The sequence below is a fragment of the Ranitomeya imitator genome, chromosome 6 (genome assembly GCF_032444005.1).
Source record: "Ranitomeya imitator isolate aRanImi1 chromosome 6, aRanImi1.pri, whole genome shotgun sequence".
Taxonomy (NCBI): Eukaryota; Metazoa; Chordata; class Amphibia; order Anura; family Dendrobatidae; genus Ranitomeya; species Ranitomeya imitator.
This window is the reverse complement of record NC_091287.1, coordinates 147,736,924-147,764,422: the sequence shown is the minus strand read 5'-3', so window position 1 is coordinate 147,764,422 and position 27,499 is coordinate 147,736,924. Positions and strand designations below refer to the sequence as shown.

The window sequence follows — 27,499 nt, the reverse complement described above, 5'->3', positions numbered from 1 at the left end:
GGATATCTATAGAGCATAGAAATTCCTGAGCCTCCATGGAAGCAATTACTGAACGAAGGGATTCCATCCTGAAGTGTCTCAGGTGAACCCTCCTGTTCAGCAATTTGAGGTCCAGAATGGGACGAACCTTGCCGTCTTTTTTCGGTACCACAAAGAGGTTCGAGTAGAAGCCTGTGTACCGTTCCTTTTCTGGGACAGGAACGATTACCCCGGATTTGAGCAGAGAAGCGATGGCTGCGAAGAAGCCCGGAACCAGAGCGGGATCTTTTGGAGGACGGGATTGGAAGAAACGATCCCTGGGTCGGGAGGCGAACTCTATTTTGTATCCCGAGGATACAACTTCCCTGACCCATGCATCCTCTACTGCGGAAATCCAGACGTCCCTGAAACGGAGAAGACGGCCCCCCCCCAACTTGGGAGTTGGGCTGGAGTCTTGCCAAGAGTCATGCGGAGGTGGATCTTCCAGTCCTGGGCCTGGACGATCTACCCCGGGAAAAGCGAGGACGCCAGGACGGAGTGGGCCTGAAGGACACCGCCTTCCTCTCTTGACGTGCCTGTGGCCTCTGTTGCTGCTGGGAAAAGGAGTTCGACGCAGCGAAGCGCCGAAAAGGCCGAAAGGAGCGAAACTGCCGTCTAGGAGGAGGGCGACGAGGTTTAGCCTGGGGGAGAAGAGAACTTGTACCCCCGGTGGCGTCCTTAATGATTTGGTCCAGCTGGGAACCAAAGAGACGAGAGCCCTGGAAGGGCAGACTAGTGAGGGACTTTTTGGAGGACAAGTCCGCCTGCCAGGCCTTGAGCCAAACGGTCCGGCGGATGGCAACGGCATTGCTGGAAGCCTGAGCCGCACACGACGCGACATCCAGGGAGGCGGAAACCAGGTATTCACCAGCGTGGGAAATCTGGTTGGCAAGTTCCGCCAATTGCGCGGGAGGTGCCCCGTCAAGGATACCTCGCCGTAGATCCTTGGCCCATTTTGAGATGGATTTTGAAGCCCAGGTGGAAGCAAAGGCTGGGCATAGCGCTGCTGAAGCCGCTTCAAAGGCAGATTTCGCGAAGGATTCTATAACTCTGTCGTTAGAATCCTTCAGAGACGCTCCGCCGGACAGTGGAAGCACCGTGTTGGTGGACAGCCTGGAAACAGGGGGATCCACCGAGGGAGAGACCGTCCAATTGGCGGTAAGTTCTGGTGAAAACGGATATAACACCCCCAAGCGTTTTCCCCTCTGAAAACGTCTGGTTGGATTCTCTCTCTCTGGCCAGGATTTCCTCGAATTCAGGATGAGGAGCGAAAAATTTTGAAGGTGGTTTGGCCCGTCTAAACGAAACCGCCTGATCTGCGGGTTCCGTAGCGGGATCCTGAATGCCACAGGTTTGGTTTATAGCCCGAATGAGGTTCTGGACCGTCTCACTCATGGTGGCGATCTGGTTAGGATCCAGCTCCGAAATATCCTCTGAGGGCGCATCAGATAATGCCTCGCCTGACTCAGGGGAGGAGGATCGGTGGGACACCAACCGCGGGGGAGGGCCGTGCGGCGAGATGGAACGCGAAGAGGACTCAGACCGACGTTCCTGTCTGGACCTTTTGTAGCTTAGCAAGGAGGTCTCGGGCGGCGGTTCCTGCGACCCGCTGGCCACGGCAGGGGTCTGCAGGGGTAACCGATCCAGCGCGGACACCAGGGTTTGAGATACCCGTGTTAAATCGGCCATCGATTGGGACAGAGAGGCGGCCCAGCCTGGGATGGGGGGGATCACTCTCGGGCGGAACAGCCGGAGGATCCTGGGCGGTGGGAACAATTGGGTTGCTGCAGGACTGACACAGCGGGGAGGACTGACCTGAGGGAAGTTTGCGGTTACAGGACGAACATGCAAAGTACGTGACTAAGGCAGAAGATGAAGAAGTAGGGGGACGAGAGCGGCCCCCTTTAGAAGACATTTTGAGAGATCCCTGAAGATGCCAGTGGGTTAGGGGACAGTGGGGCAGAGAAGGATGTCAGTCTGCAGTGCAGCTACTCACGGACCCGGTCCTGGAAGATGTCCCACTTGTCCTCGGCGGAGGACTTCCCTGAGGTGCTGATTCTGCGATGCTGAGCCACAGAAGATGCGAGTGAAGGAGCGTGGCGCGCTGTGTGAGGCACTGCGAGGGCTGCTGCTGAGAGAAGCGGTGCACACCGGCCGAGAGATCCACGAGGAAGGGGGTGGAGCCAGACGCAGAGGCACCGGTGGGCAGGGCGCAGAATGTCGGGCGGGAAAAAACCCGCCTGCAGGGGCGGAAATGGGCACCGGCGGCCGAGAAAAGAAGCCGCGGCGCCGAAATAGCGCACCGGAACGATGCGGCGAGAGGAAGGCTGAGCCGCAGGCGCCGCGGCCTGCTAGGCTGCGCCGCTGAAGGGCGCCGCAGAAAACACCCTCCTGCGGCGCCAGAGCGATGCGCCGCAGGGGAAAGCGGCGCGAGCGCCTGCAGATAACAACCCCCTGCGGCGCCAGAACAATGCGCCGCAGCGAGAAGCGGCGCGACCGCCTGCAGGGCTGCTGAGGATGTGTCCCCTCCGGTCTAGGGATCCGGCCACAGGGGATAAGAGCGCGGTGGCCTAAAAGGGGCCCCGCGCTGAGACAGAAGGCCCCTGTCAGAAAGGGAGGAGAAAGAATACCGGCCGTCACTGGAAGATACAGTCAATGACCGGGTAAGAAAACGACAGGGAGCCTCTAACAAGAACCCCCCTAACAAAGATCTGGGATGGGAAGGGAGAGAATACTCACCTAAAAACATCCCACGCCGGTACTAACCTTAAAAGGGGGTGAGACGTCCAGGGGCTAATGGACGTCCTCGTCTCCGCCGACCGACAGGCTCTGGTGGGCGAGTGGGTGGGGGACGGAACCAGGACCGGACTTCTGAGCACGCTTCTGTGCTAGGATCTTGGTCCTGGAGAGGGATCTATGAGGATACGGGGTGGCAGTACACGCCGTACTCATAGTCCGTTTTGTGGGACTACAGGTGTGACTGCTCACCCTGTATCCCTCCGGGAAACCTGTAAAGGAAACGACGCACATTGAGGTAGATAAGGGTCTAATGAAAGACCCGTGTCCACCTCCTACTGACACGAAGCTAAACTGAAGAGTATAATGCCAGTCGGTGGGGTGTACACTGCAGAGGAGGATCTAACTTTTTTATTTGCATAGTGTCAGCCTCCTAGTGGCAGCAGCATACACCCATGGTTCCTGTGTCCCCCAATGAGAGGCGATAAAGAAAACTGACCTGGCAATACGATTCTACACGCAGATACCAAACATGTACAGTTTGTTTTTTTTCTTAACTCGCCATAAAATTAAAAGTTAGAAAATTACAAATTAAGACCGGTAATGTTTTCATCAGGGTGGATAAAAATCAATGTTTTTTTTAAAAAAATAAAAAAAAAATAATAATTATTCGGATTTTTTAGATTTAAATCGATTTTTTTTTATTTAAATCGGATTTTTTTCAATAAACTGCTTTTTGAGGAAAATATTTTACCATCCAAAGGTTCTTCCATCATGAGATAAAGCCGAGTTGTTTAAAGGGACACTGTCACCTGAATTTGGAGGGAACAATCTTCAGCCATGGAGGCGGAGTTTTTGATTCACCCTTTCCTTACCCGCTGGTTACATGCTGGCTGCAATATTGGATTGAAGTTCATTCTCTGTCCTCCGTAGTACACGCCTGCGCAAGGCAATCTTGCCTTGCGCAGGCGTGTACTATGGAGGACAGAGAGTGAACTTCAATCCAATATTGCAGCCAGCATGAAGCCAGCGGGTAAAGGGTGAATGAAAAACCCCAAAACCCCGCCTCCATGGCTGAAGATTGTTCCCTCCAAATTCAGGTGACAGTGTCCCTTTAACTCAATAGAATAAAGGCTGTATATGTGTAACATTCACAATGCCATGCTCTTCCAGAGGTTTCTGTAGGATTAGTGGGCAGTTTCTCTCCTCTTATCACAGACGCTCGCTTTACTTACGCAGTTCTCAAAACTGAATTTGACTCCGCAGAGGTCCCAGCCTCTTCTTCACGGCAAAAATGTTATAACATGAACAGAGTTGAGAAAAAGACCTTAATCCTATTGTTCTACAAACCTATGAATACAGAATCAACCCCTTCAGTGCCAAGTCCAAGAAGTTAGACAATATGTTTCTGATTGTTTGGAGTGGAATAGATCTGCACAACACAAGAAGAATGTGAATCTAAGTGTGAGGAGGAGGAAGGGCAAGCAGACAAAAAAATGAAAGTGAAACTTTGAACACAATACTGCAGCATAGCCACAGACAGACAAGTCTGGATCTGTTTGTGTGTACGATCTGAGGTTTACTACATTCTTTCCTTATAAAATGGCAGCAGGCCGTAAAAGAGACCCAGTTTGAGTCATCTTCATCACCGCACTTCTCATGATGTTGCCTCATTCGCGCCACCAGGCCTTGCATCTCTTTGTTGCATCGTTTGCATTTTGCACGCATGCCTGCCTTACCGATAGGCGAAGGAGCTTCATTAAAATATTCCCAAACTGGGTCTCTTTTACAGCCTGCTGCCATTATAAGGAAAGACTGTAATAAACCTCAGATCGTACACACAAACAGATCCAGACTTGTCTGTCTGTGGCTATGCTGCAGTATTGTGCTCAAAGTTTCACTTTCATTTTCTTGTCTGCTTGCCCTTCCTCCTCCTCACACTTAGATTCACATTCTTCTTGTGTTGTGCAGATCTATTCCACTCCAAACAATCAGAAACATATTGTCTAACTTCTTGGACTTGGCACTGAAGGGGTTGATTCTGTATTCATAGGTATGTAGAACAATAGGATTAAGGTCTTTTCCTCAACTCTGTTCATGTTGTAACATTTTTGCCGTCAAGAAGAGGCTGGGACCTCTGCGGAGTCAAATTCAGTTAGGTAGAAACTTTGATTTAAATCACTGATTTAAATCAAGCCTTACTGACTAGTGATTTAAATCGTGATTTAAATCAGTTAGATTTAAATCAAATCCACCCTGGTTTTCATTTTTGTGAAATATGGGGTGAGGGTTTTTTTTTTTTTTTTGCACCTTGCGCTGATTTTAACTATACCATTTTGGGGTACATATGGTGTTTTGTTCCCTTCTTATTGCAATTTCACCATTTACAGATCAGAGAAATGACAACAAGAAAAGACAGTAGTCGAAATTCTGTTTAATACCGTTTATTGTTTTTAGATCCATATCAGTTTTAAAAAGGATCTGTCGAACAGGTAGAAATAAGAAAGTATGCCAAAAAAAAAAAAAAATCTGCAAAGAAAATCATTTTGTATCCTTTAGTGGCAGAAAACAAACAAAAAAAAAACTACATCAATCGACCTTCCCAAGTGGAAGCCATTTATGCTATAGCTGCCAAGTAATCCTTGACTTCTGCAGGAGTGAGTCGCTTAAATCCGGCCTCATTACAGATACCAACTTCAATGTTGTCTTCTGTCATCTGGCCCTCAAAGCTTTCCTGTTGGAATACAGACAGTAGTATCACAATAATATGCTATGTTCACTGCATCCAATCCCATTTCACTCACTGTATGACAATACCTTTAGTGTTAAGATAGCTGTGTGAATGGCATCTTCAAGTTCCAGGTCTTCATTATATCTGAAAGGAAAATACAAATGCTTTGCTGAAAGTTTACTTTCGCCATGTGTGCGCAGTCTAGCGTGTTAAATACCCTTTGGATTAAGTAATTAGAACTCTTCTTTATTTAATAAACACACGATAAAAAAATAAATAAAGATGTCCACTAATGGAAACGCCCTGCTTATTCATTTCAGGACCCCAATTAAAATAAAAACAGATATTCTCCAAAAGCTAAGCCAATCCAGCAATATTGGTGCCACGGTTCTCAAAGATTGATGGGACACTGGCCATGCACCCGAAGTAGCAAATGATCAGTTACTCTTTGGCTGCAGCTCATCAATATTCAGTCAGTGCGGACATCCTCGCTAACAAAGTAGTAAAGGCCACAGCCAAACAGCGACTACTTATTGGAAACATCCAGAATATAGAAACCATGTCACATCACCCACTGAAAACAGCGCCACTTATATAGGGTCCTGGATTAATTAAGCAGGACCAGTATTGGCACTGTGGAGCTGCTGTAATCTCAGCACCATTTACGTTAACCCCTTAGAGCAGGGGAATATTTTTTCTGCCAAGGGCCATTTGGATATACCATCCTTCGGGGGCCGTACAAACTCCACCCACAAAGTACATCCCGACTCTGGTCAGCAAATTATGGCTGTGAAAAAGATTTCTGAACACCACTGTAAACTTACCTTTGTGAGAGACAAGCAGCAATTCACTGAGTTCATAGTAAAACCCATTCATTCTAATTAAACTAGGCTCTTATCTTTCCCCTCCCCCACCAATCCTCTCAACTTTAACACTTTACTGTGAAAAGATGTACCAGTAAGAATCATTTGTACCTTTTTTCAAGGAAAGTCTTTCCATTTACATAATTCTTTCCCATTGCTGTAGCCTTCCATGCAAAATAAGCCCCCTGAAAAGAGAAATAATTATTTTTTTTTTAAAAAAAGCAGTCAATGAAAATTAAGCACTATTAGAGGATTTTCTGCTACAAGGTATTTGATGTTATACAACCACATTCCATGTCAAATATTCATCTTAAAGGGAGCCGATACATGCTGCCTGTTGATCAGGCAGCATGCATCAGTCACTAGCTGTATGTCAAAGATACCTGGTTGAATGCAAACACTTTCAGAAGGAGGAAAAAAAACCCCACACATTAAAAACAGTCATGGACAGAGCCACGCTAGTTGGACAGTCGTGTCCCCGGCAACTTCTCCGCAGCGGATGCCCTCGCAGCATACATCTGCTGTCAGGTACACTTTAAGAGTTTATCTAGGACCAAGCAAGTGAAGAGCTATCCCAAGCTAGGTCAACATAATGAGATCGGTGGGAGAAGACACCCGGCATCCCCACAGATCAGCAGAAATCTGCTCTGGCAGTGGTGGGGTATAAGCAATGTAAACAAAGCACCTGAATACACGGTTTTAGGCTGCGTGCCCACAATCCGGAATAGCAGCGTTTTGGACATTACAAGCACAGTTGATGGGATTTATAGAAATCCCATGTCCACTGTGCTTCTATTTAACACTGCGTAAACTGACCTGTGGTGTGGGTTTACGAGCCGCAGCATGGGAATTTCTGTAGCGGAGATGTTACTCTCCGCTGTGTATTTTCATCACTAGAATGTCATTACACGTGGTAAATCTGCATACACCTAAACACAAGTGCAGTAATTAGAATGCCGAGTCCAAAAACGCTACTATTCCTGATCGTTGGCATGTAGCCCTAGTGGCCGCTGCCAAGTATTCACTTGAATAGAAAATCCGATGCAGTATAGGGAGGCAAACCCGTACAGGGCTACGATATAAGGCTATGTGCACACGTAGGAAGGGTCCCTGCGGGTTCTCCCGCAGCGGATTTGATAAATCTGCAGGGCAAAACCGCTGCGGTTATCCCTGCAGATTTATCAGGTTTGTCTTGCAGTTTCCGCTGCGGGTTTTACTCCTGCACTTGTTTTACTATTGATGCTGCATATGCAGCATCAGTAGTAATGTTAAAAATAAAAAATGGTTATACTCACCCTCTGACGTCCCGATCTCAGTGCTGCAGGCGGCGGTCCGGTTCCAAAGATGCTATGCGAGAAGGACCTTCGTGACGTCACGGTCATGTGATCGCGACGTCACCATAGGTCCTGCTCGCATAGCAACCCTGAGACCTGACGGCCACGTACAGCGCTGGGAGGTGAGTAGATCATTTTTTATTTTAATTTTTTTTTTTTACCACAAATATGGTTCCCAGGGCCTGGAGGAGAGTCTCCTCTCCTCCACCACGGGTAGCAACCCCACATTATCCGCTTACTTCCCGCATGGTGGTGTTGACCACCTCACATTTGAAGCCACTTTGAGGAATGTACATGACAGAAAATAACCAAAAGTGACACCATTCTAAAAACTGCACCCCTCAATGTGCTCAAAACGACATTCAAGAAGTTTATCAAGTTTATCAACCCTTTCTGTGCTTCACAGGAACAGAAGCAATGTGGAAGGAAAAATAACGAACATTTAACCTTTTTTTTTTCCCACAAACCCCCCCCCCCCCTCACAAAAATTTTACTTCAGAACCTTTTTTTTTTTTTTTTTCACAAGTGTAAAATAAGAAAATGAACCATAAAAGTTGTTGTGCAATTTTTCCTGAATACACCAATACCCCATATGTGGGGGTAAACCACTGTTTAGATGCACGGCAGAGCTCAGAAGAGAAGGGGTGCCGTTTGAGTTTTTCAATGCAGAATTGGCTGAAATTGAGATTGGACGCCATGTCGCGTTTGGAGAGCCCCTGATGTGCCTAACCAGTGGAAACGCTCCACAAGTGACACCATTTTGGAAACTAGACCCCGCATGGAACTTATCTAGATGTGTGATGAGCACTTTGAACCCTCAAGTGCTTCACAGTAGTTTGTAACAGAGCAGTGAAAAAAAAAAAAATGTAAAAATCTTTCTCAACAAAAATCTTTTCGCCCTCAAATTTTCATTTTCCCAAAAGTAACAGGAGAAAATAGACCCCCAACGTTGTTGTGTAATTTGTCCTGAGTTTTATTCTGAGCGCGTGCGTGTGTAGATTTGAATTTAGGAGACTTAAAGCTCGATCTTCTGATCGCAGGGCTTCAGCATGCCATGTGTAGCAGAAATGATCAGTTGGTATGAACACCGGCCGCAGGGCAGCACTCTGCAATGGCGAGCACATCAACCCATCAGTGCCCCACAATGTGACAGGACACCGATGGGCAGGGTTTGTGATGGGCAGGGTTTGTGATGGGCTTCCAGCGCGCATGTTAAATGCCAGTTAGGGCACATGACAGCTGATGAATAGAGCCGCCATATGCCTGAAACAAGGTGGGCTCAGGGCAAGAGCCCGCATCAAAGACAGTCAGGCGACTAATGATGTTGCTATAAAAATTAAAAAAAATTAAAAAAAACAGTGTATTTTTCGGACTATAAGCTGCACCGGACCACAAGAGACACCCCAAATTTCCAGAAGGAAAATGGGGGGAAAGTGTCAAATGGAGGTCCGTCTTACAGTCCTAATTCAGCTTACGGAGCGTGGTCACAGTGGGTGTTCAGAGGTCGGGGCTTCACCGGCATTTTGTGAAAGCCGGGAGCCCCAATGCACATCCATTGCTGTGATGCAGTGGCCTCCAGTAAATCCCATCCCAGGTTGGTGCAGAAAGTTTGGCGGTGCTCTTTGGTATGTGGGGATCCGCCAGCATTTTGTGAAAGCCCGGAACCCCCCCCCCCCCCCCCCCCCCGCACATCAATTACCGCAATGCAGAGATCTCAATTCGAGCATGTGCCACCCCCAGTTAGCCATTTTCCTGGAGGCCACCGCATTGCAGAAGTGGATGTGCAGGGGAGCTCCGGGCTTTCACAAAATGCCAGCAGAGCCCTGGCAAATTTTTTGGGGAAAAGTGTGTCTTATAGTCCGAAAAATACGGTAGGTCGTCAAGGGATTAGAGTAGTTAGATATAGTGAATTTCATACTAAGTAAATACAGTCCTGTGTGTTACACAAGAAAATATACAACATTACTTACAGAAGGATCGGACTGAAATAAATATGGTCGTTCTTCATCCCAACCAGCAATTAATAATGAGACTCCAAACGGACGTACACCTCTAAGGATTGGGAGGGGGAAGAAAAAAAAAAAAAAAAAAAAAAACACAGGTTACTAATATTGCATCCAATAAGAACCTTTGCATTTGCTGTGTGGCAGGTAGGAGGTTATACAAAGTACCATAGTATATATCAGTATTCCCAGCTGCCACTCACTTGAACTTGTGGTGAAAAGGCCATGGAAACAGTGGAGGTAGAAATGTGGCCGAAGGGAGGAAAAAAAAAAAAAAAACCCCAATTCATCAAAACCAGTGGTTCACATACTCCTCTTCATGAATGAGGAGCTATACACCTCGTGTGCACCTCAACAAAAATCTTATTCCAGTCACTGCTGGCAAAAGATTTGTGACATAGCGAACGCCGCAGCTTGTAAAATTCAATAAGCAGTCTGGCGTCCCAGCTACACCATGTGCTCTGTGTCCCGTGCTGCGTAGGGGGGCTCTGCAGTTCCATCCATGCTTTCCTGTGCGGTGGATTCTTTCTGGGAAAATGGCCGCCGGGAAGTCTCGGGAGATGAGATCTCAGCGCTGAAATCTCATCTTCCGAGATCTCCATCTGCGCATGCGCCACCTCCAAGTGGCCATTTTCCCAGAAGGAATCCACCGCACAGGAAAGCATGGATGGAACTGCAGAGCTCCCCCATGCAGCACGGGACAGAGTAGTGAGGCCAGACAACCTCTTTAACAAAGATTTTTAGCCACTTTTGTTGATTTCCAGCGTTATCACATGTTCGGTATGTTATGCAGTGAAACCTGTAAGATATGCATCTAAAATGTAAGTAGAAAGGGGATTGTGTTATGACCTTTTGTTTGGTTGACTTCTCAAAGTCCAATTTAAAAGGGAACCTGTTACCAGGTTAGGCCGATATGAGATACGGCCACCACCTTTCAGGACCAATATACAGCATTCTATAATGCTCTATATCTGCCCCCAAACCGAATTGAAAAAAAAACAATTTCAGAATCAGTGGGATCTGAGTTATCATAAAGTGACAGTGGTCAGAATTGTAAAATTTGGCCTGACCAGGTAGGTGAAAAGAGGCTCAGACATGAAGAGCTAAAAGCAGCTTTTTCAGTACCAGCAAAAGCTACCAGATTTCAGAAATTTTGTGCTCACTTTTTCCTCCTGACAGTTGGAAAGCTGCAGCACATTTTTTTCAGTGTCTTATCACCCATAGAAAGCAGCAAGTGCAAAAGCAGCAAAAAAGTTACGATCCATATTTTCAGTGAAATTTAGTTTTAGGAAGCAGGTACAGCAGAATGTGAAAGTGACTTATTTTTGTGATTTTATCCCGTTTAATGTTTTGTCCTCACGTGAGCATGGCAGTTAGGATTAGTACAGTTAAAGAGGTGGTCCACTACACTGTATAATGCGCCCATCAATTTACACCTTTTAGATAAGTATTTTTGTAACCACATACTGCTGCCATATGATGCTGGTTGGGGTGACCCGGTTGCACGCACCCCCCCCCCGTTGGCGCTTCACCGCAATTCACATGCCCAGTATCCAGCACTCTTTCCCTCTCTCCTCTGCTTTCATTGGACACAAGCGCACGCTGAATACTGGGCTGTGACGTGCGGTGAAATACTGACTGGGCTGTGGACAATCCGGGTAAGGGGTGCGTGCGACTGGGTCATGCCTCAATGAATCAAAGAAGTCTGGACGTTGACATGATATCAGTGGATGTCAGCGGCAGCTGTAGCCGAGGTCACATGATGTGGACTGAGCAAGCAGCGATAGCGCCACCCAAAAGGCAAATATAGCAGCACTATGCATTTACAAAAACACTTATTTAAAGGTTGTAAATTGATGGGCTATTTACACAATGTAGTGGACCACCTCTTTAAATTTGTGGTATGTGTAAAAGTAAAAATTGCCTGACCGATGTATGAAATTGAACAAAAGCTGACCAACTCAATGGCAATGCAGTTCAAACGTTATTCTCCCCCCCCCCCTTTTGCCAACACCCAAAAGGGTAGAGAAAGAATTAAGTCACGGCAGTGGGTGCAGTGCCAGCCACCTTTGCTGCAGTCAATGCTACATAGCATTTCAATTGCTTTTCATGGCAGAGATAGAGGACCCCTGCTGATTCTCTTTAATAAACGTCCTCCAAGATGAATGCTCTTACCCAGACTGTGTATACTCCTGCATGACAGAGGCCACTCTCTGCACTAACTGTGCTGTTGGAATAGGTTCCTGATACACAAGGTAATACTGCTGGGCGAGCTTTCGGGCTCTCTGAACAAGGACTCTAACAAGAAAATGAAAATAAAAGACCTTAGAACAGGACAATGGGGACTACTGTACACAGCAAGATGTAGCATATTAATAGAATATGCAAGTAATATGTTACCTGTAATCCGGGCCCATGCCGCTATATACCATGCCTATGTGTTTGGTGATTGGTTCCACTTTATGTACACTCTGCTCATCATACAATATGGATTTCTGTTTTTTCTCAGTTGCCAAAACGACTCCATTTGCAGCTAGGAACAAATGATGTAGAAAGGTGAACATTTCAGCATAGTACAAAGCTCATATTCACATAAAAAGGGGCAATACCATCTCAATGAGATACTACATCCTGGTAATACAACATTTATTGCTTCTCTTCTCCGCTGCCATGGCAGGGTATACATTGGCGTTAGGAGAAATAGCTGTTGCCCAAACTACCATTTAGCCAGTTATTTCATATGTATGGCTTATTTGGATTCAATACAAGAATTGAAAGGATAGTAAAGCAGCATTTACATTAACACATGAGGAGTTTCATGAATCTCCCTATCACTGTGCAGATTTCATTTAACCCCTTAATGACCGCCAATACGTCTTTTAACTGACCTGAGATATAAGAGAATAGCCTCCCCATACAGATGACAATCCAGCATCTGTCGGTTGTACACTATAGCTGACAACTTGCTGTACCAGCCACGATCAGTATTTGCACCATCTAAATCTGTTTAACCCCTTAGATGCTGCTGTCAATAGTGACTACATCATTATAAATGGTTAACAGAGTGTGGGGGCTTCTTCTTTGTCACAATTGGTGCCCTCAGATCATGATTTTGTTGTCCTGATGTTTGCCATGGCAATTCATGACCAAATAGTGGTCTTAGAGTCTGACGGCTGTAGTAATCTGTTTAGAAGTTACCAACATTTAGGTGGTAAAAATACACATTTTCATTTCTGTCATGTCACTTTCCATTAATTCCTGTAAAGCACCTGAAGGGTTAATAAACTACCTGACAGCAGTTTTCAATATGTCAGGGGGTGCTGTTTTTAAAATGGTATCACGTTTGTGAGTTTCCCAATATATGGGACCCCTAAAGTCACTTCAAACATGGATAAGTCCCTAAAAAAATAAATTTTGTAAATTTCTTTGAAAAAATGAAAAATTGCTGCTACATTTTTAAACCTCCTAAAATGCTAACACAATAAAATAACATTTTACAAATGGTGCTGATGTAAAGCCGACATGTGGGAAATGTTATTTATTAATGGTTTGCTGTTGTATGACTATCTGGATTAAAGGGATAATCATTCAAATTTAGAAAATTGCTAATTTTTTAACATTTTTCTCAAATTTTTGATATTTTTTATAAATAAACAAAAAATGTTGAACAAAATTTACCATTATCATAAAGTATAATGTGTCACGAAAAAACTGTCTCAAAATCACTGGGATTTGTTGAAGCGTTGCAGAGTTATTACCACATAAAGTGACACTGGTCAGATTTAAAAAATTTGGCTCGGTCACTAAGGGGTTAAACTATCTGTATTTTTCCACTGAAATGGCCATATTGGTCTTTGGTTTATATGGGATGTACACATGTAGGAGTGCAGGCCTACATCACAGCAGATATATTAGAGCTATAGTCTGGTTTTCAGGGCTTTTTAGAGGGGGTTATAATTTTTTTTCTGTAATTGCATCATACAAAAAATAAGTCCGCTTTTCCTAGGAACCATGACTGGCAGCTGGAACAGATTTGCTCCTCCTGTAGGAGCATTAATGCAGCAATGTAAAAGTAACTTTAAACTTAAGAGCTCAGACACCTGCTGTTAAAAGACAGTAGGCAGTCTGGAATAGGTTAAGAGACCTATAAGAAATGAATGTCGCCCTGTGATCGGCCACTGTGGCAAACACATTTATTCATGAAAACTCAATGACAATCTAGGTTATTAAACGATTTGATATGACTACTAGAGTGGGCTATTTTTCATGACCACATATGTCAGTGTTAAAGGGGACCTTATGTGGCTCTGCCCGGCTCATCCATGTGCTGACAGGTGATTTACCTAGCATAGCAAGCGACTTGTCAATCACTTGCAGCGGTGCTGGGAAATGCTGACTGGGGTCAGCAGTAGACTACTCTAGTCTTTGGCTATGGTTCCCAGGCAGATCATTTTATCTGAAACGCAGCATAACAGGACTTTACTATAAATCTCTTTTCAATCAGTCAATCTCAGAATGCCACATTAAGGCCGGCGTCACACTGGCGTATTGCATCCGATGCGATTGTCTCGGACCGAGGAAAACAGCCGACAAATAGTCGGCTGGTGGGAGCTGCCCCATAGCTTAAAATTGGTCCGAGTGCAATGCGATTTTTTATCGCATTGCACTCGGCCGTTTAAAACGCCAGCCTTAAGGTACCTTCACACTAAACGATATCGCTAGCAATCCGTGACGTTGCAGCGTCCTCGCTAGCAATATCGTTTAGTTTGACACGCAGCAGCGATCAGAATCCTGCTGTGATGTCGTTGGTCGGGGCTAGAGGGCCAGAACTTTATTTCGTCGCTGGCTCTCCCGCTGACATCGCTGAATCGGCGTGTGTGACACCGATTCAGCGATGTCTTCGCTGGTAACCAGGGTAAACATCGGGTAACTAAGCGCAGGGCCGCGCTTAGTAACCCGATGTTTACCCTGGTTACCATCCTAAAAGTAAAAAAAAACAAACACTACATACTTACCTACCGCTGTCTGTCCCCGGCGCTGTGCTCTGCACTCCTCCTGTACTGGCTGTGAGCGTCGGTCAGCCGGAAAGCAGAGCGGTGACGTCACCGCTCTGCTTTCCGGCCGCTGTGCTCACACACAGTACAGGAGGAGTGCAGAGCACAGCGCTGGAGGACAGACAGCGGTAGGTAAGTATGTAGTGTTTGTTTTTTTACTTTTAGGATGGTAACCAGGGTAAACATCGGGTTACTAAGCGCGGCCCTGCGCTTAGTTACCCGATGTTTACCCTGGTTACCGGCATCGTTGGTCGCTGGAGAGCGGTCTGTGTGACAGCTCTCCAGCGACCAAACAGCGACGCTGCAGCGATCCGGATCGTTGTCGGTATCGCTGCAGCGTCGCTTAATGTGAAGGGGCCTTTAGGCAGACGATGAGATTCCTTCCAGAAGGTTGTATGCATTGTAAGCTACAGGACAGATGACCAGCATTATACCATACCTTTGATCCCAACAGAAGGCGCTCCTGCAGCTACCGCAGCCAATGCATACTCAATCTGTACAAGTTTACCTGAAGGACTAAGGAAAGAAATGGCCGTTAGTGGAGAAGACTCTATACCTCAGGAAGAGAAGATGTACAGTGCAATGCATAGTCATTCCATGGCCAACTGATTAGTTTACATCTCTCCAATTAGCTTCTAGTAAATGCATGGACGATTTGATAAACGTTATAAAAATGATCACAAGATTTTATTTAGATTTATGCACATAAAGTCACATATGCCAATGCCACAGGGCAGTGGGAAGAGAGGGGCTAAGTGCCGGAATAGACACATCTTACAGATTTTTCTGGGGTGGCTGGGGGCAGATGTTTTTAGCCAGGGGGGGCCAATATCCATGGACCCTCTCTAGGCTATTAATATCTGCCCTCAGTCACTGGCTTTCCCACTCAGGCGGAGAAAATTGCGCAGGAGCCCATGCCAGTTTTTTCCGTGAATTAACCTTTTAACAGCTCCCAAATTTTACACACAAACACTTCTAACATTATTAGTGAGGGATCTATAAAAATCTAATGGATATGCAATGGTTTACTGTATGTAAACCATGTCTCATATCCTGTCGGGTTTGATAATGATTTAGCAATAGCAGACAATTATAGAATAGATCTATACATCTTTGTAGACATTTATTTTATCTATTCTATTTTAACCCGTCAGTGTGATTTTACTGTACACCGCACTGAATTGCTGGCTTTTCTATAGGACACCGGTGCATATTTCTCGCTACTCACACTGATGGTCAGTGTGGTGTGTGAGTTTTTCTAGCACCCATAGACTTTCATTCTCGGCCGATATATAGTGAAAATCGCAGCATGCTGCGATTTCTCTCGCACGTATAATACTGCCGAGAAAACAACAGATGATGGGCGCTTCACAATAGATTAACATTGGTCCAAGTGCTAGGCGTTTTATTGCATAGCGCTCGTCCGTATTACGGTCTAGTGTGACCCTGGCCTCACCTGAAGAAGAATAGAAAACAGCTTTATGAGTATTGTGACATGGATGTATGCAATGCAAGAGTGAAAAATTGTGCAAAAGTAGATCTACTAGAAACTGGAAGAAAAGAAAAGTGAATTACTGGAGGTTAGGTTATGTGCAACAGAGAATGCAGCACATTTGGAAACATTTGTGACTGTCGCAGTTACAGTGCCACACCACAGGAAGTCATTAGATGCAATGTCACACCACTATAATTTCCAGCAGTTTTATTTTACAGCACAGCTCTGCGCCGACTGCTCACCCATCCTCCCCCTTCCTCCTGCATAGAGTGAAAGTGAAAGCTGAAACGCTGTGTCATGCCTGTGTAGTAATTCCCTTCCACTTATGAATGGCAGAAGGTGTTGGATTGAAGAAGAAAAAAGGAAAAAAAAAAAAAAAAAAAACACAATAAGTGTCAAGTGAATACATTTTTGTTAGAAAAATATTTGGAATGGAGAGTCCTCAGTGGTTGATACCTTTTAATGGCTAACTGAAAAGATGGTGACAAATTGCAAGCTTTTGAGACTACTCAGGCCCCTTCATCAGGAATAGACTAAAATACAACATCTGAAGAATCGCATGGTTTTTGTTACAGATTCGATGGTGGAATGCTGCACATTGGTGTACTCAGGACTGAGTTAATCCCTGTGCAGATCAAGGCAGAAAGTTATGAATGCAAGTGTTCTTTTTAAATCCACACCAGATTAGCCAAATATAAATCCATTTATAGCAGATGCTCTCACTTAGCTTCAGGAGTGGACCTCTCACCTGCCTTTCGACCTTCTGTTTGCCGTGCGTGGTGCACTCCTGAAGACTGACTGCTCGGATCAGCAGTATAGTTGTACCGCTGGCCGCACCGTGCACTCTAGAAACCCCGCCAGCTTTAGATCAGTGCTTACAGGGCTCTATTTAATATCTCCTGTAAGCAGTGCACATGCTCAACCACACTGCTAGGCTGTAGTGGTGCTTGGTAACAGACAATGAGCAAACAAAATTCAAATTCCCTTTGTTCTTGTAAATGGAGAGGCTTTTGAATAAGATGAAAATTGTCTGATTTTTTACAAACAACATTCCAATTTTAATAGAAGATAAGGGATAGAAGGCAGAACGTGCAAGGTTTCCAGCCACGCTCTTGATGTCACAGGGACGACGTGAGAGTCAGAAGATAGTATAACGAAGGAGGCAGAGTTATCTTCTGGCCAGCTTACACCCCAGACCCTGGAAGAACTCATTTACATAGTTATAAGAGATGGTGTCTCAACAACAAAGCATCTGACATGAGACAGATATCACTTTTCAGTCTATAACCTGTGTGCCCATATTAATAGGACATGATCAATCAAATGTGGAGATTTCCTTTAAGAGCCCAACAAATTAAATCAAAATTTCATTGACCTCCCTGACCAGCCCTGCAATTCCTGGTGGTCATGTGACACTACCTCACATAGTGTAAGGGTACCGTCACACAGTGGCATTTTGATCACTACGACGGCACGATTTGTGACGTTCCAGCGATCTCGCTGTGTCTGACACGCTCCTGCGATCAGGGACCCCGCTGAGAATCATACGTCGTAGCAGATCGTTTGAAACTTTCTTTCGTCGTCTAGTGTCCCGCTGTGGCGGCATGATCGCATGGTGTAACAAAGGTGTGCACGATATTGTATACGATGTGCGCATAGTAACCAACGGCTTCTACATCGCACATACGTCATGAAATTATCGCTCCAGCGTCGTACACTGCAAAGTGTGACAGCAGTCTACGACGCTGGAGCGATATTGTTACGATGCTGGAGCGTCACGGATCGTGCCGTCGTAGCGATCAAAATGCCACTGTGTGACGGTACCCTAAGGCTTCTTTCACACTAGCATCGGGCCCGGCCCGTCGCAGTGCGTCGGGCCGAGGTTACCGACGCTAGCGTTGCCTCCGCCGCACAACGGGTGCAGCGGATGCTGCTTTTCAGCGCATCCGCTGCCCCATTGTGAGGTGCGGGAAGGTGGGGGAGGAGTTCCGGCCGCGCATGCGCGGTCGGAAAAGACGGTCCGTCGGCTGCAAAAAATGTTACATGGAACGTTTTTTGCGGCCGACGGTTGGCCGAAAAACGGCACAACCGTCGCGCGACGGTTGCGCCGTGTGGCAATCCGTCGCGTAATGTTAGTCAATGGAGAAAAACCGCATCCTGCAAACACTTTTTGCAGGATGCGTTTTTTCTGCAAAACGACGCATTGTGACGGATTGCAGTTAACGCTAGTGTGAAAGTAGCCTAAGGCTGCATCTGTCACATGGCAATATCGCACTGACAATGCAGGGGGCAGCCTTGAGGAAAGTATGTGTTTTTTTGGTGGTGGGGCGGTGTTATGCCTCCAAACAGCTGTAAGGAACTACAACTCCCAGTATTCCCCATCTATCTCCTTTAGGCTACTTTCACACTTCCGTTTTTTGTGTCACATCGCAATCCGTCGCAATTTTTAAAAATGCAGGATCCTGCACTTTCCCATAGACTTGTATTAGTGACGGATGGCCATCCGTCGTGCACTGGATCCGTCGGAAAATAGCGGTCCGTCGTAGAGAGAAAACGTTCAGAAGAACATTTTTTCTGCATGTCGGAAAATCAGTCAGTGACGGGTCCTGCGCTGTCCGTCGTCGGCTATAATGGAAGCCTATGGGCGCAGGATCCGTCGCTGACCGTCAGACACTGGAATCCAGCGACGTATCACGTTTTTCCCTCTGAGCATGCCCGGAAGGATTTTCAAGTCCGGGAAAAAGTCAGTCTCTCTCTCGTGGCAACAACACAAACGACGCATCCGTCATTACACTGGATGCGTCACACGGTTTTCACTATTTTCGTGATGTCTGTCGATACGTCATTATACTGCACAACGACGTACAGCACAAAACGGAAGTGTGAAAGAACAGAGCAAGGCTGCACGGCAGGGTGGATATAGAACAGTCATTTCTTTACACCATGTTCACACACTGCAGGCACAGGATGAACACTTTTCAGCAGTTAAACTCCCAGATGAGTAGACCAGCCACTAGAAAACCAGTTAATGACAAGGGCAGAAGTGATGGAAAACGGATGTCCAGTGCAGAGAGCCTCCACCGGTCACCTGCGGCCCCAGAGGAGGGCACAACACCGCCTCCTGCAGGGCACAGGGGAGGGCGACTGCACGGTCGGCAGGCAGCAATACCCTGGTACCAGCCCCACATGCCTCCGTCCTCCCCCGTCCCCAGCCACACACCGCGGACAGAAGCCGCACAGCCCACGCTGGGACTCAGGCCGGGCAGTGACTGTGCAAAGTGCGTCCGAGCGAGCACACAAAGAGCCGCGGGGCTCAGCCGCACGGGTACCGGGGAGGAGGCTGCCGGGACCGGCTCTGACCCCGCGGACTCAGCCGCAGAGCAGCGCCGCCATACACAGCAGCCACTCACCTGAAAGTGGTCAGAGAGAAACTGTAACCGCGCTCCGCCATCTTCTCTCTGCTCCTCCTCTAGTGTGAGCAGCACGGCGAGCGTCACTACGTCACGCGTCACTACGTCACGTCACATCCCGCCCGAGGCGCGCTGCATGCTGGGGACTGTAGTCCTCACAGAGCTGTAACTAGTGTGTGCTCTAGCCTCGTCCATGCTGCGTCACATAACGCTGTCATTCCGCTACTATTCATATCGTATATATACATTGTAGACGCTAGACGGATGTCTATGACATTTGTGTAATAACTGGAAAGTGCACGGTACACATAGTGTGCTGCACACACGTGTTCCACGGTGGGCGGCGGCACCCCATTGTGGTTGGCGGCGTCACTCACGTAGTAGGCTGAAGCGCACATGCGCATAACAGAATACTACTGGGTGACAGACAGGAGGTCATCAGAAACATGGCGCTGTCCGGGGCACCGGCTGCAGGAGTTGTCAGGTTGTTGCTGACATGGAGCCTGCGAGCAGAACAAAGTCTTCTGCGGGTTTTAGGAGTGCAGCCTTTCCATCCAGGTAAAAAAAAGCCATACTACAGGAGTGAATGAGGTGAAAAACTAGTGCTGCATGTGGGGGCTACAGGGGGCGCTTTGCTACATACGGGAGCTACATGGGGTGCAGTGAGGGCTACGCGGAGCGTGTTTCTGCGCGCGAGGGCTACGCGGGGCGCGTTTCTGCGCGCGAGGGCTACGCGGGGCGCGTTTCTGCGCGCGAGGGCTACGCGGGGTGTGTTTCTGCGCGCGAGGGCTACGCGGGGCGCGTCTGCGCGCGAGGGCTACGCGGGGCGCGCCTCTGCGCGCGAGGGCTACGCGGGGCGCGCCTCTGCGCGCGAGGGCTACGCGGGGCGCGCCTCTGCGCGCGAGGGCTACGCGGGGCGCGCCTCTGCGCGCGAGGGCTACGCGGGGCGCGCCTCTGCGCGCGAGGGCTACGCGGGGCGCGCCTCTGCGCGCGAGGGCTACGCGGGGCGCGCCTCTGCGCGCGAGGGCTACGCGGGGCGCGCCTCTGCGCGCGAGGGCTACGCGGGGCGCGCCTCTGCGCGCGAGGGCTACGCGGGGCGCGCCTCTGCGCGCGAGGGCTACGTGGGGCGCATGGCTGCATGCGAGGCCTAGGTGGGTGCATGGCTGCATACAAGGGGCATGTGCATCTCTACCAGTAAGAAAAGATTCTCTTGTCTGTTCTTCCTCTTTATCCTCCACCTTGTATAACACCTACAGGATGTATCTTGGGCTGCTCCCAAATATTCCCCTGTGCTTCCAGACTGGCTCTTGCTTTGTAGCAGGAGCTCAGAACCTGCCTTTCATCTTCCCTTTTCACCATCAGTGTGTTTTATGTTTGCTGCAGCTCTAGCGGTCCAAGCGCCAGTATCCTGTCCCTCTGAGAAATCCGATGAAGATGCCAATGTGCCCAGTTTTCTTGATAGTATCTTTTGGATGGCTGCCCCTAAATCCAGAAGAACAATAGAAGTAAATCGCTGCCGAAGAAGAAATCCAAATAAACTTCTCAAAGAGAAGGTATTGTAAAACCTGCACCTTTAGTTTTACCAGTATGTTTTGGGTTTGTTTGTTTTTTGCATGTAGATATTGTCGAGGTGTTTATGGGTGCAGTGTGTCACTGGTAGAAAGTGATCATGGCCATAAACCAGGATATGCTTATTAGCAATAGATTCTGTGTGGTTGGGTAGCCACCTGCACTAAGGACAGCTGTTTCTTTTCCTCTGCAAATTGCATTATGCGACTTACATTTATAGAGGAAATGAGATGAGGATTATCTAACAGACGTGTATCTCAGCATAGTATCCTCCTGTTTCTCATATGGAAGAGTGGAACGCCAGTCATGAGTCTGGCACTAATGGTTCTAGCAAAGTGGTGTTACTCAGTGCCATCATGGCACCAAGAGAATGTATTGGCTTTACTCAAATGCTACGTACATCACTTTATTCTGGAACATTCGTATACCTCAAAACCTATGGACCCCAAACCTCTTCTCCTGCCTTCTGTGAATGGAGAGAGGGCTCTTTATCTTCATTTGTATGGGAGTTCTGAAAATAGCCAAGCACACATGCTATGTCATGGCCTCCTCTTCATTGATAGATGTTGGTCCTCTTCTGTAACTTGCAACTAACAGATATTTATGGCATATCCAGTGGATGTTCTGTAAATCTATGAGATAGAAATAACCCTTTTAAGTAAGCCAAAAGGAACCCCTCTCAGCTAAGGCCTTGCAGGAACAGTACCTTTGTATGCTTGGATCAGGACACAACAGTTGGTTTTCTCTGTAAGCTCCCCCATGATGCTGCTGCATCCACAGCTACAAAGATGGTGGTGGTCATGTGGTTTACCTATGTAACTGGTTCCCTTGCTCCACTCCCCTCTGCACATGCATTGAAAGGGGTTGCCCACTACTACCGTGCCCCACATAAGCTAAAAACGTGCTATCTCCTAGAGCAGGACCATAAAGTGTATTGAAGGTTTAATCGTTGGGGTAATCTAGGATTGCATCGGTAACGGCACACCTTTTTAGGCAATTTGATACTATGAAGTGACCTGTTATGACCTGGTGGTCAGGACAATAATGGACCTGGTGGATGAGAGCACACGGAATGACCTGATAGTTACTGATAATATAGGACGAGCTCTGGGACGTGGGAACTCTGCTGACCGCAATCCCTAATCCTATCAACCACACTAGAAATAGCCGTGGATTGCGCCTAACGCTCCCTATGCAACTCGGCACAGCCTAAGAAACTAGCTAGCCCTGAAGATAGAAAATAAAGCCTACCTTGCCTCAGAGAAATTCCCCAAAGGAAAAGGCAGCCCCCCACATATAATGACTGTGAGTAAAGATGAAAATACAAACACAGAGATGAAATAGATTTAGCAAAGTGAGGCCCGACTTACTGAACAGACCGAGGATAGGAAAGGTTACTTTGCGGTCAGCACAAAAACCTACAAAAAGACCACGCAGAGGGCGCAAAAAGACCCTCCGCACCGACTAACGGTACGGAGGTGCTCCCTCTGCGTCCCAGAGCTTCCAGCAAGCAAGACAACCAATATAGCAAGCTGGACAGAAAAAATAGCAAACAAAAAGTAACACAAGCAGAACTTAGCTTATGCAGGGCAGACTGGCCAAAAGAACGATCCAGGAGAGAGCAAGACCAATACTGGAACATTGACTGGAGGCCAGGAACAAAGAACTAGGTGGAGTTAAATAGAGCAGCATCCCAGAGCTTCCAGCAAGCAAGAACAATCGAAATAGCAAGCTGGACAGAAAAATAGCAAACCAGAGAAAAACAAGCAGTCACTTAGCTTCTGCTGGGAAGACAGGTCACAAGAACGATCCAGGAGTGAACTAGACCAACACTGGAACATAGACAGGTGGCCTGGAGCAAAGATCTAAGTGGAGTTAAATAGAGCAGCCAGCTAACGAATTAACCTCGTCACCTGAGGAAGGAAACTCAGAAACACCCACAGCCACCAGAGAAAGTCCATGGACAGAACCAGCCGAAGTACCATTCATGACCACAGGAGGGAGCCCGACAAGAGAACTCACAACAGTGACCATTTCTGGACTCCACCTGGAGTTATCATGACTTGAGATAATCAAATTACTATGAACCTTAAGGTGTGTTCACACTTGGTCTTTACTGAGTTTTTCAAGCAGACGCTAAACAGAAACTCCAAGGTTTTGAAGAATATTTTAGAGAGTTTCCTCTCAGTTTTTTCTCCAAAAACTCTTCCAAAATCTCAATGTGAGCTTAGGAGTATACCGTATATACTCGAGTTTAAACCGGCCCGAATATAAGCAATTTCAGCCTAAAAAAATGGGATGAAATTCTCGGCTTATACTCAAGTATATACAGTAACTATTTTTCTGGGCCCATGTTTGCTTCTTTCATTCATCACTGAGAACTTCCTCAGACAGCAATGAGAAACAAGTCAAATGTAATGTACCGTCCACTGTAACCCAAGTGCTTCCTTGGTTGGCTGGGATTTGTTCAGCCCTACTACCTTGAATAAAAGCCACTTCTAGGTTTCGTAATTGTCATTTATCAGTACAGCATGCAGCACATCCTCATAGGCTACGTTCACATTAGCGTTATGCTAGTTTGCGTCGGGCGACGCATGCGTCATGCGCCCCTATATTTAACATGGGGGACGCATGCGTTTTTGTTTGTTGCGTTGTGCGATGCATGCGTCTTTTTTGCCGCAAGCGTCGGACCAAGAAAACGCAACAAGTTGCATTTTTCTTGCATCCAAATTTCGGCAAAAAACGACGCATGCGTCGCAAAATGCAGCGTTTTTGCATGCGTTTTGGTGCGTTTTTGCGTGCGTTGTGCGTTGCGTCGCCGACGCAGCGGCGCACAACGCTAATGTGAACGTAGCCATATAGATGGCAGTATTTGTAGTATGCAAATTGCCTCTTCTGAGAAAAAGAGATCTCAATTTAATCTCAATTTGATCAAAGTGATCTCAATTCACAGACACAGTGTTTCGGGCTGTTGGCCCTCGTCAGTGCGAATTGAGATATTGATTTGGCTTTTATCCTAAGTCATATTGCACGACTCGTTAAAGGGTTGATTGTGACTTGTAGGATCGCTACTTCCAACAGGTGGCGCTATAGAGTTTAAGTCCTCTTTTTCTCAGAAGAGGCAATTTGCATATTATATTTCCCAGAGGAGCATTGCATGGCGAATAAACCTCCTTACGTTGACAAGCCAGAGATGGTATGTCACTCTCCATAAGGAGAAACGATACCCCTTAGATCCCAGTATTTGTAGTGTAATATTCACATGACAATTAAAGGCATCTTCGCTTGGATGGAAAGAATTAATTTTTTCCCTTAATTTTTAGAATAACATTGACACATGTCTAAAATGCGGGCACCTGAAACTGAAACACGTACTATGTGGATTCTGCTATGAGAAAGTTCGCCAGGAAACGCATCTCATCAGGAAGGAGATAAAAGTCGTGGAAGGAGGGCCTTTCAAAGCTCCCACTGTGGAAACTGTAGTTCTCTATGAAGGTGAAAAGCCTCATCCTGAAGATGCGGGGAAGAGGATTATTGAGCGGAAATCTAAACGCCCGTCATGGTTTTCATATTGATACCGTTTTATTTTTTTTCTACTATACAGTGTCTTAAAGGCCTCCAACATGAACTCCTCAGTAGACTCTTAGATTGTGCTCTCATTCCCCAAACTGTCATATTTTTAGTTTGCTGTTGTATGTAACATTGGGTCTTTAGTGCTACATGTATTAAAATTGCACCAGTGACTGTTTTGTCAGACTGTAGTTGGGTTGCATTATTTAGTTGTATGAGTATAGTTCATTTTTGTTTCCTCCAAAAAATTATAAATATCTAGAAACGCCTTTTAGCCAAAAGGTAAAGGTCAAAACCCCAGCCTCCTTCTGTCCAGTAACAAGAAGTTGGGAAAGGGTCTTGAGATTATACCAAAAATTACAATTGTCTAAAAAGTCATATAAAAACATTTTGCCAACTAAAAGTGATATGTCTCCTCTTCAAGTTTGCAAACTCATTTTGCAAATTGTCTCTTCAGAGAGGAAGAGGACTAGAAATCTAGTGCCACCTATTGGAAGTAGCAATCCTAACTCCGATAGGTGGCACTAGAGTTCTAGTCCTCCGCAAGGAGAAACGATACTTCTTGGATCAAACTCATTTTACTATATTTTATTAGAGAATTTAGAATAAATTGGGTCTCCTGCCTCAGGGTCCTCATTTCTCGGTCACCGTAGAGAACAGTTATTAGGAGTGTGTCTCGCTCTGGACCTGACCTGTCATGCATTACATCTGCACATTGGGGTTTCCAACTGATGGAAATATTGTGATGAGCTTATTGTCACAGGACACTTCTAACACAAAGATTTCCCAAAGCTGAGCACACTTTTAACCCCTTGGCAAGCTGATTATATATTTTTGTCACAGAGTACTGTATTGAGCGGGCTTAGGAGCTGAGCAGGTTCCATACGTAGTAGATGCCGGCTGTTACATAGCCAACATCTGCCTCTAACAGCAGTCAAAGTCACATCTGATTGCTGCTATCAATATTTGATTACGGAGAGCCTATGAGTATCCATAGCAGCCAGAGGCCTGCTGAAGGCCCCCATGTCTGTTATGTTAGTCCTCCGGTGAAGCTCAACCAGGGGCTTGGCTTCATAGGAGAAACCTAATTACACGATATGCTACATATACACCATGTTCCAAATTATTATGCAAAATGGATTTAAGTGTCAAAAAGATTCAATTGTTTTGTTTTTCAAATAAACTCTTGGATGGTATTGTGTCTCAAGGCTCAATGGATCACTGAAATCAATCTTAACCCTTTTACCCCCAAGGGTGGTTTGCACGTTAATGACCGGCCAATTTTTACAATTCTGACCACTGTCCACTTATGAGGTTATAACTCTGGAACGCTTCAACGGATCCCAGTGATTCTGACATTATTTTCTTGTGACATATTGTACTTCATGATAGTGGTAAAAATTATTTGATAGTACCTGGGTTTATTTGTGAAAAAAACGGAAATTTGGCGAAAATTATGAAAATTTCACAATTTTCCAACTTTGAATTTTTATGCAATTAAATCACAGAGATATGTCACACAAAATACTTAATAAGTAACATTTCCCACATGTCTACTTTACATCAGCCCAATTTTGGAACCAAAATATTTTTTTGTTAGGGAGTTATAAGGGTTAAAAGTTGACCAGCAATTTCTCATTTTTACAACACCATTTTTTTTTAGGGACCACATCTCATTTGAAGTCATTTTGAGGGGTCTATATGATAGAAAATACCCAAGTGGGACACTATTCTAAAAACTGCACCCCTCAAGGTGCTCAAAACCACATTCAAGAAGTTTATTAACCCTTCTGGTGCTTCACAGGAATTTTTGGAATGTTTAAATAAAAATGAACATTTAACTTTTTTTCACAAAAAATTTACTTCAGCTCCAATTTGTTTTATTTTACCAAGGGTAACAGGAGAAAATGGACCCCAAAAGTTGTTGTACAATTTGTCCTGAGTACGCTGATACCCCATATGTGGGGGTAAACCACTGTTTGGGCGCATGACAGAGCTCGGAAGGGAAGGAGCGCCGTGTGACTTTTCAATGCAAAATTGACAGGAATTGAGATGGGACGCCATGTTGCGTTTGGAGAGCCACTGATGTGCCTAAACATTGAAACCCCCCACAAGTGACACCATTTTGGAAAGTAGACTTCCTAAGGAACTTATCTAGATGTGTTTTGAGCGCTTTGACCCACCAAGGGCTTCACAGAAGTTTATAATGCAGAGCCGTAAAAATAAAACAAACATTTTTTCCCACAAAAATTATTATTTAGCCCCCAGTTTTGCATTTTCCCGAGGGTAACAGGAGAAATTGTACCCCAAAATTTGTTGCCCAATTTGTCCTGAGTGTGATGATACACCATATGTGGGGGGAACCACTGTTTGGGCGCATGGGAGGGCTTGGAAGGGAAGGAGCGCCATTTGGAATGCAGACTTAGATGGAATGGGTCTGCAGGTGTCACATTGCGTTTGCAGAGCCCCTTATGTACCTAAACAGTAGAAACCCCCCACAAGTGACACCATTTTGGAAAGTAGACCACCTAAGGAACTTATCTAGATGTGTGGTGAGCACTTTGACCCACCAAGGGCTTCACAGAAGTTTATAATGCAGAGCCGTAAAAAAAAAAAAAAAACTTTCCCCAAAAAATTATTTTTTAGCCCTCAGTTTTGTATTTTCCCGAGGGTAAGAGGAGAAATTCGACCCCAAAAGTTGTTGTCCAATTTGTCC

At 46.1% G+C, this 27,499-nt stretch overlaps 2 protein-coding genes across 2 annotated transcripts; one reads left to right on the top strand and one right to left on the bottom strand.

The window, feature by feature from the left end:
- Positions 1-5,182: 5,182 nt before the first annotated feature.
- Positions 5,183-19,752, bottom strand: PSMA2 (proteasome 20S subunit alpha 2). The gene is made up of 8 exons (XM_069730200.1): positions 19,645-19,752; positions 15,179-15,255; positions 12,086-12,218; positions 11,861-11,983; positions 9,653-9,734; positions 6,460-6,533; positions 5,572-5,629; positions 5,183-5,488 (listed from the first exon to the last, which is right to left on the bottom strand). The coding sequence occupies exons 1-8, from the start codon at positions 19,683-19,685 to the stop codon at positions 5,372-5,374; spliced, it is 705 nt and encodes a 234-aa protein (XP_069586301.1). The 5' UTR covers positions 19,686-19,752; the 3' UTR covers positions 5,183-5,371.
- Positions 19,753-19,785: 33 nt separating this feature from the next.
- On the top strand, positions 19,786-24,967 carry MRPL32 (mitochondrial ribosomal protein L32). The gene is made up of 3 exons (XM_069730198.1): positions 19,786-20,202; positions 21,028-21,197; positions 24,537-24,967. The coding sequence occupies exons 1-3, from the start codon at positions 20,091-20,093 to the stop codon at positions 24,786-24,788; spliced, it is 534 nt and encodes a 177-aa protein (XP_069586299.1). The 5' UTR covers positions 19,786-20,090; the 3' UTR covers positions 24,789-24,967.
- Positions 24,968-27,499: the final 2,532 nt, after the last annotated feature.

Excerpts from the sequence above, each read along its gene's own strand:
- PSMA2 (XM_069730200.1), bottom strand. The coding sequence starts at position 19,685 with ATGGCGGAGCGCGGTTACAGTTTCTCTCTGACCACTTTCAG. Across the intron at positions 15,256-19,644 it reads TTCTCTCTGACCACTTTCAG|TCCTTCAGGTAAACTTGTAC; the intron begins GTGAGTGGCTGC and ends TTCTTTCCTTAG. Across the intron at positions 12,219-15,178 it reads GCCTTCTGTTGGGATCAAAG|CTGCAAATGGAGTCGTTTTG; the intron begins GTATGGTATAAT and ends ATTTGTTCCTAG.
- MRPL32 (XM_069730198.1), top strand. The coding sequence starts at position 20,091 with ATGGCGCTGTCCGGGGCACCGGCTGCAGGAGTTGTCAGGTTGTTGCTG. Across the intron at positions 20,203-21,027 it reads AGTGCAGCCTTTCCATCCAG|CTCTAGCGGTCCAAGCGCCA; the intron begins GTAAAAAAAAGC and ends TGTTTGCTGCAG. Across the intron at positions 21,198-24,536 it reads ATAAACTTCTCAAAGAGAAG|AATAACATTGACACATGTCT; the intron begins GTATTGTAAAAC and ends CTTAATTTTTAG.